The sequence below is a fragment of the Triticum dicoccoides genome, chromosome 3A (genome assembly GCF_002162155.2).
Source record: "Triticum dicoccoides isolate Atlit2015 ecotype Zavitan chromosome 3A, WEW_v2.0, whole genome shotgun sequence".
Taxonomy (NCBI): domain Eukaryota; kingdom Viridiplantae; phylum Streptophyta; class Magnoliopsida; order Poales; family Poaceae; genus Triticum; species Triticum dicoccoides.
This window is the reverse complement of record NC_041384.1, coordinates 721114381-721122612: the sequence shown is the minus strand read 5'-3', so window position 1 is coordinate 721122612 and position 8232 is coordinate 721114381. Positions and strand designations below refer to the sequence as shown.

Here is an 8232-nt window from a genome sequence, read left to right as displayed (position 1 = left end):
GGATTTGCAGTATCTCAACAATCAGAACAGCGAATATTCCATCATCCAAACTAAGCTTCCTCAGATCCTAACCCATTGGTCATTATCGAGCCTCGTGACTCCGGCTGTGTTGATATCTTCGTATTACCTGTTATCATTCTATCTATCTGGTTATTGCTTTATGTGTTGGTTGGTATTTCACTCAAAAAAGTTTAAGTAGAAGTGATTTCTTCCTCATTAGCTCCATTTTGATTCTCATTTGCATCTTGTGATGAATGAAGTGAACTTGAGCTCTCTAGTGCTTCTATTTTCTCTTCGAAAGCATTTACTAGTATTCGATGAGATTCTGAAAGACCAGAAAGACAAGTGATATGAACTGGTTTTGTATCCACCCACTTTCCTTCGTTATCTTCAACTCTTTCTCTTTTGGTAGAGGAAGGCATTCCCAGTATGAATGATGATTCTTGCTTTCGTATTGTTAATGTTTTCAATTGTACACGGAAGGGGTTTGTGACCACTACCATTTTAGTAAGGGATTTATCCTCATATTGTTGGAGAAACCATTCTTTGCTAACATGGCTCAGCCTAGCAATGGCTGGGAATTTCTTGTCCCAGAATGCAAAAAAAAAAATGTCCGCCACTTTGTTGCTTTCAGCACATTTTCTAATGAAGTCAAGCCCCTTCTGGATGTCCGCTGCTGCACTATGCTGTGTCTTACCATAGACAAGAGGCATATACACCTTCTTCACCAACTTTCAGTTAAGGTGACGGCTAACGGCTTCCTTGACACTAGCTTCCAGAGATTATGATGGAATCTCCTCTTTGAAGTCCTCTAATAGTGAGGAATATAGGTCATATACTTGATCCTCACCATCAACCCGTCAAAAGTTAGTACGCACTGCTAGATCCTGGAAATAGCTCATTATCTGGTAAGCAGGCGAGGATGCATCACATATATATGTGACATCCGCAACCTCAGATTTGGGTTTAGCATTTACCTGTTTCCTTCCATCCAACCTGGGAAGGGATCCCTCCATGTGCTCTCTATGACACTTGGCCTGATTGTTACCACCGGTATCTCTCCTCGCATGCAGTTGATGACCATCTCGCCCATGGCCTTTGTGAACACATAAGTGTCTTGCCAACCATAGAGTTTGGCCCTATGAATAAATAAATTGCACAAATCAAATACTTCATGTGTGTATTCGTATCTACAGACATGAGAAAGTAACAGGGAAATACTAGAATACCTCGACTACCTAACTCTTTCATTTCTTGAGTAACAGAAGCAGAGGCAGAAGAATGCCTTCTGGAGTAAAAAGCCAACTTGATCTCAGCCTCGATATCCAACACAGTATTCTGATGTGCCGAAAAATATGAGGAACCTATCCCCTTTGTTATGGTATCCCCTAAGCAAAATGGCTTCTCTAGTATCAAACCTTGCCTCTGCCCATTCACATATGTTGTTTGGCCAAAAACATGACATGAAAACATACTGCTAAAGCTTGTTTGTAAGCTTTTGATATTAATAGAAACAGGTTACCATTTGATTTCGACCACAAGAAACTCTTATTTGGCATTCTGACCTATTGATACTTGCAAGAAGAGCTTCAGTCTTCGAAACCGCTGCGCGAAACTCATTATCCGGAATGGCCCCACGGTGTTGATGTCTAGTGCTACATCATACCTGCAAGTTGCAATACTTTTCTTGCTATGGAATGTGAACTTACACATTTAGTAATGGAAGCAATCCTTGGTGCAAGACTAGTATAGCTTCACGAACCTCTCATCAAAAGTGGTATTTGCTGCAGAGTTTACGATAACATCCACTTCTTCCGCGATCTCTTTGGCTAACTCAGGAGCAATGCCAATGTAGGCTTCCCTGAAATTACCAACGACTGGAACCTGCTTGCTTAATACAAAGTTGTGGTAGTTTTTCCCATGGATTTCCTGTAAACATCTGAACAACTCAGTATCTTCTACCTGTATTGCAGACGGAAAATATGGTCATTTGCATGAAGAACAGAAAGTAGTCCGAAGTAATCATCATACCTCGTTCTTCAATCTTTTCATGGCTTCTTCATTGTCCTTGATCAACACGTATATTTTACCAACATAAGAATTTTTCCTTAAAATGGGATCGATAAGAACTGATGATCAGAATCATACAAAGTAGAATGGAAGAACAAAGGAAGGAAGTCAGGTAGCTTAGAGCAAGACAAAGGCGGAATGGAAGAACTGCCTAAAAGTGGGGGGCCAGACAGAAACTGTCTCACTCAAACTGGCATTTGAAAATGCTACCCGCCCTTCCCCTATTTCTGCATTTCATTCTTCTATTCCTTCTGCTTGCTTTTCTAGTTAAGCTGCTCATAAACTAGATCCATAAAACTCACTCAGCTACTGTCTTCTTTCTATAATTGGTCTCTAAGTCCAAGTAATCGATAAAGTCTAATCCTCTTCCCAGCTCCGCCACCTCCTTTCTACCGAGTATGCTCTACTTGAAAGAACATATTTATCAATAAATAAGTGCATTACTATATTCACAGCTACAAACTAAGCCTAATTTCCAATATGTCATATGTATCACTTTGATGTTGTGGGATCACTGGCTTCTTGCTCAACGGATTTCGCTTCTGCACTTGACTTGAGAAGGGCGAAGCCTTCATGACCGGTACCGGTATCTGTTCAAGAAGTCAGTACTTATGCGGCACTGAACAAAGGGTGAGATCGATGAAATGCAATACATGTTTGAATATTTCCTATCTTCTTCCAGCCATCAAACTTGTTCAATTCGTTTTCTTGAGATCTGTGGAATAGTGATATCATACTTGAATCCACATTCCCAGTATTTGAGGAAGAAGTAGAATCTTAGTCCTTTCGAATTTCTAAGTTGGGAATTTGATATCGACTAAATCAAGAAACTCGATTTCACTATGATATGACCACTGAACCCTTTGATGCAACATTTCTTGTTTCCAGAAGATCTCGGATGGTTTCTGAAGCTTCCATGATCTTGTAAAAGAAAGAAAACCTTTCTATAAGTCATGAAGACGTGGACCAAAAGACTAAGAAACTGCACAATCTATTGATTGACTGAAAAACTCAAGCTGAGTAACTTGCTTGAATGATCGCTCCGGCTCTGGGCCGTCTGATCTTCGGGATGCAGAATAGGGGATCGCTTGCCAACCGTTAGTTAGGACCAGTGAAAACCCACGCTTGGTGAAGGCGAAGTTCAGTTTGGAGATCTAACAATTCCTTATGTCGTTTATCCTCGATTGATGCAGCCTCAGATGCTTCAATTGTAGATTTGAGTATTGAGCGAAAGGTTACACCACCTATAGGTTCTGTATTACAGGCCAATCCTACTCCACTAGTACCAATAGGCGGCATAGGGGAAAAAGCACAACACCTAGGAATAGGAATCAACAACACAAAAACTTTCTGAGAAATTACCCAGCAAGAAAACGTATGCGCGTGGGTGCAACGGATTTCGCTCCCGTGCGCTCATCCCTTGCTTGTTCTTTCGGACTAGCACTCTTTCCCTCTCTTTGAAGTAGATTTCTTAGCTCCACGAGTCAAACGAAATAAGGCGAAAGGCCCACTACTTCTTCATTCATGGCTTATTGATTTGATTGATCCCCCTTTCGTATTCATTCGACCTGAGGTGAGGTTGGAACAAGAGTTTTCATAAAAAGAATGGTTCTTTTATGCAATTATGAATGGGCAGACCTCTTGTGGATTCCTCCAACTCTATGAATGAAGGGGGGAGTATGAGGAAGGCCGATTTTCTTTCTATATGAAGTTGAAAAAAGGATCCGGGTCAAACATTTCTTACTTTTGTTGAGTATGACTGAATGAGGAAGAGCTCCTTATGTGGTATCACTTTACCACCATCTGAAATGCGCGAAACTCTGATTGGTGAAAGCCAGTCCATGAAGATTCTCCCTTCTCTTACGTGAAATTCCCCTCTTTCGGTAAGCATCCAGTATCTCAGCAAATGAACATTTCTCTAAGCTTATCCTGTAGCTTATACGTCGTTTGAAAGCTGCTCCAAGGATCCAACGAATAGCTAAAGTTTGTTGACGATCCCTGGCTACAATCCCAGGAACATCATAAATAGTACCTGCGACTCCTACTTTGACCACTTCGCATATTGGCTTTATATTATCTACGGCGTCAACCATAAGTTTTATTACATCGCGTTCAGTTCGAGCTAGGCGGTGAAAAGTTTTATAAACAATAGCACGAACTCTCGTTCTTTTACCATCGATCATGCGAAAGTTTACCAATTTCTTGATCAATTCTTTTTGCTCACCATCAAAGTCCCCCATATAGCTGAGAATTTCCGAGCAATTGGAAGCCGCTTTTGATGACGAGGCCGATAAATTGATATTACGTGATCGTTACTGTCCATCTTTTTCAGCTCTGCTCCCGAAAAGAGAAAGGAAAGGAGACTGAGATAGGGGTTGTCCTTGGTTTTTCCAAGGAAAGCCTGATTTAGCATGTAACGTGAACATGAGCGGACACCCACACAATCTCGATTTGAAGAAAAAGTACCATACCATTGTTGTTTTTAGGGCGAAAAAGAATGGGTCATCTTTGTCAATTGATAACTGAGTGAGAGAAGACAATCACGTTCTTAAAGCGGTCGGTTCGCCGGATTCACAACCTTCCCCTATTGGCCGGCTGCCCGTGAAACACATAGGCTCCTATCGCATTTATCGATCGAGAATGGTCTCATCACAGAAACACTTTCTATATGTTATTTCGAGATTCGAAGAAGCAAGTTTATAGGGCATATAGTTGTTTTTTTGTAGGGCGAGCCAATATCTTATCTTATTTGCAGGTCGTATAAATGAAATGATTGGAAAAATCATATAGAATTTGGAGGTGCGTAGTGTCTTACGGGGCTGGCTCACAATACAACAATTATCGCTACTGATTCCAGATAGAATGTTGATACCGGTGGAAAAGCACTTCTTTCTATGTATAGGGCAGTGAACTAAAAAAAGTGTCCTTTCTCGATACATAACATTGTATAAGTCAACCCAAGTCGCTTCTTCATCTCCGGGAATCCGGTAAGGTACTTTTGGAACACCAATGGGCATATTAGATTAATATTATTATATTTCAGTAAGAAAACTACACTTTAATATATAAACATAAGAATGGAAGAGAAATAAAGAACCTGAGAAGAGCTTAGTTGGAACTCTTTACCGGGATCATAGGGGCTATGCTCCCCTCTCTCTGTCTCAGTCCCAGCCAACGGCATAGCAACACCTACTCTTCCTTCTGATGCAGCCTTCCTGGATCCATAATTTGGCTTCCTCGTTTATTGATTGCTTGCAATCGCCACAACACCATTGAGTGAGCGTCATAGAATCCTCAAGGCGTGAAGTAGAAGTTCTTCGAACCTTGATTGTGTGTGTTCGTGCCCACTCCAATAGAGCATTTGGCCCTGTGAGATTTGACTACGAAAGCTACCTATGTCAATCAGTATAGCCACTAGAGGGATTGGAACAGGTATATTCCTTCTCAGACAGTACTTTAAGACAAACACGGTTCACAAGGTGGATTTTCTATCTATTAGTTGACTACGGAGCTTCCTCATCCCGACCTATCTATATGTGAAAAGCTCTCCGCCAGAATCTTCGTAGTAGTAAGTCGTGGGTTACAAGCTGTCCCTTCCTCAAACCACCCCGCAATAGATATAGGGTTTACCAACCTCAGGCATGGACATAGACACCAGATCATTTTGATCGAGGACCCATTTTAGGAATAAAAAGGATAGAGACCAGACGTAGTCCAATCGGAAGGTCGTGCTTTAGAGAAAGACTTGTGTTCTATAGGAACAGCTGCCTATGTTCACCCGGCTGCCCTGCCTGTCGCAGAACCGCTGTGAAGCATCCATTCTATTCAATTAGAAATAGCATCTATAACTAGTAGTAGACGGTTGCTTCGAGGTCTCACAGGTCCTGCTTAAGCGAAAATGTAGTTGTGGAAGTAGTCTTGTCCACTTTGCCTTACGCTCATAGAGATCTATAAGTATCCCTCTTGTCTAAGTAGGTAAGTACGCTCGGCCCAGTACTAAACTTTAGCATTAAAGCCAGAGTCCTTATTTTCATGAATGTTCAGGAAGAAGAGAATCCCTAAGTTAGAATTGAATGCCATCCCATTTCCTAAAGAAAGAGATTTCCAATATACGTGAATCACGAAAGAACCAATGCTGTAACTTGCTTCATCCGGCATTCTAAGTAATCAATGAGATTTTCTTCCTCGAGAACAAAAAGCTACACGAGGAGAGCCTTGTTTACTGATATGTTACTAAAAGACCAGAGGTGATGGCCTCTGAATTGCAGGGTATGGAAAGTGGGTGTTAATCAACAAGATTATCTACATTTGCGGAAACCACTACTGGAATAAAGTTAGATCTTTATTTCATTTCAAGGAAAAGTTTCAGGGTTTAGCCACCACTCAGACAGTAGTGAAAAATAAAACTAACTCTAGGCGAAAGTGCACGGAGGATCTGTGATTCCTCCTACCTTATGAGCCCTTACGAAATGCCATTTTGAATGATGGACAAATCATGGGTGTCGGCGGTCTAGTCAGAGCATTTTGGAGCGCCTGAGCGGGCAAAGTAGGTTGGCCCGTCCCGAGGGGGAGGGAACAAACGGGCAATTGAACACCATAGGGCACAAACGAATCGCCAGTAACGACCTGTATATATCAGGCAAGAGGTGCTACTCCGACCCGGAATCCTGCGTGATGGTTGGTCACCTTACCAATAATCTTCTTAATGTTGGAGAAAATGAGGATCATTGACTTAAATTGGAATTGATACCTAGAAAACTTGGTTCTAGCTTGCCACCCCAGAAGGCAACGTATACACAAGTATAGACTATAGGTAACACTGTAGGGTACAGCCTTGGGTAGTCTTAGGGTTTTCCAAGATATGATATGATCGGGTTATTTATTAGAATTGGAAATAGCTAGACGAATAAGTAGGCTTTAAAAGGACGAATAAAGTAGGCCTTCTAACTCAAAGTACTCCAGCTTACGGAAAGACATGCAACATTGGTGATCAACGTATGGAATTTGCGCTATTCCGTTCCGGGAAAACACTTGTTTTTTCACGTTTTTCCTTCGCTGTTCTTTCCTGGATTTTTTGTTGATGATTCTTCCCCTTAAAAAAAGCTTTTCCCTAAAAAAATATGTGGCCCTTTTCTTTCCCGAAAAGGCATTCATTGTTCGTTATGTGCCAGGAACCAGATTTGAACTGGTGACACGAGGATTTTCAATCCTCTGCTCTACCAACTGAGCTATCCTGACTATTTATTGTGCATCATCCTAGTAGAGTACTTGTATCTATGTCAATTAAAGGGACTCAAAAAGAAAAAAGTATTCTCAAATTGGACTTAGTAAATATCAGGATAATGATATGGATTGTGAATGACTTACTTAATAATAGGGATTACTTGCCTATACTATAATATGTTCATTTGTATGAATGGGATAAGATCCAAAGAAGTCAGTTCGGATCCGTTTGTGAAAGAGTAGAATAAGAAAGATAGTGAATCTTGTTTGAACCATTAATGAAAAATAGAGGTTGGTACAATAGTTAGGAAGTAAAATGGGCTTTTTATTGGGGATAGAGGGACTTGACCCTCACGATTTAGAAAGTCGACGGATTTTCCTCTTACTAGAAATTTCATTGTGGTCGGTAACGTTGGTGAATTAACAGAAACGGAAAGAGAGGGATTCGAACCCTCGGTAAACAAAAGCCTACATAGCAGTTCCAACGCTACGCCTTGAACCACTCGGCCATCTCTCCTACATAATCTTATTATTGACCAGAAACTGAGTGAATAGCGAGTTTTCGTATCACTAAAGTACAGGTACAACCGATCATAGGTTCCATAGGGAGTTTGACTTCCTTTCCAATTTCATATTTCTCAACAACAACTTCTCTCATCCCCACGGATCTATTCAAAATTCTGGAATCGTCCCATGTTTCTATTTCGATTGTATGGCGTGGCGTATACACGTTATGCAAACAGAACGTATGGTTACTTTACTCTATTTTCTCATGGCTTGTTAAACCTTTCTTTTTTCTTTTTGGATCATAACCAAATAAAAACTTCTCGAGTTATCAGAATCCATAGTCAAATTCAGTCCTTGGTTATTCAAGTTAGATGAAATAGTAATAGTTTGGCTCACATTGGTATACTACGAAATCCAATCTGATTCAAATAT

At 40.8% G+C, this 8232-nt stretch overlaps 1 protein-coding gene and 2 non-coding genes across 3 annotated transcripts; all 3 read right to left on the bottom strand.

Annotated features, from left to right (window-relative positions):
* Window positions 1-3848: 3848 nt before the first annotated feature.
* LOC119273474 (ribosomal protein S7, mitochondrial-like) lies at window positions 3849-4339 on the bottom strand. Its single transcript, XM_037554618.1, has one exon. It carries the CDS (start codon window positions 4308-4310, stop codon window positions 3864-3866), a length of 447 nt encoding a protein of 148 aa, XP_037410515.1. The 5' UTR covers window positions 4311-4339; the 3' UTR covers window positions 3849-3863.
* A 2896-nt stretch (window positions 4340-7235) lies between these two features.
* On the bottom strand, window positions 7236-7308 carry TRNAF-GAA. The gene has a single exon. It is a non-coding gene; the product is annotated as a tRNA-Phe (tRNA).
* A 415-nt stretch (window positions 7309-7723) lies between these two features.
* TRNAS-GGA lies at window positions 7724-7810 on the bottom strand. Its single transcript has one exon. It is a non-coding gene; the product is annotated as a tRNA-Ser (tRNA).
* Between the last annotated feature and the right edge of the window lie 422 nt (window positions 7811-8232).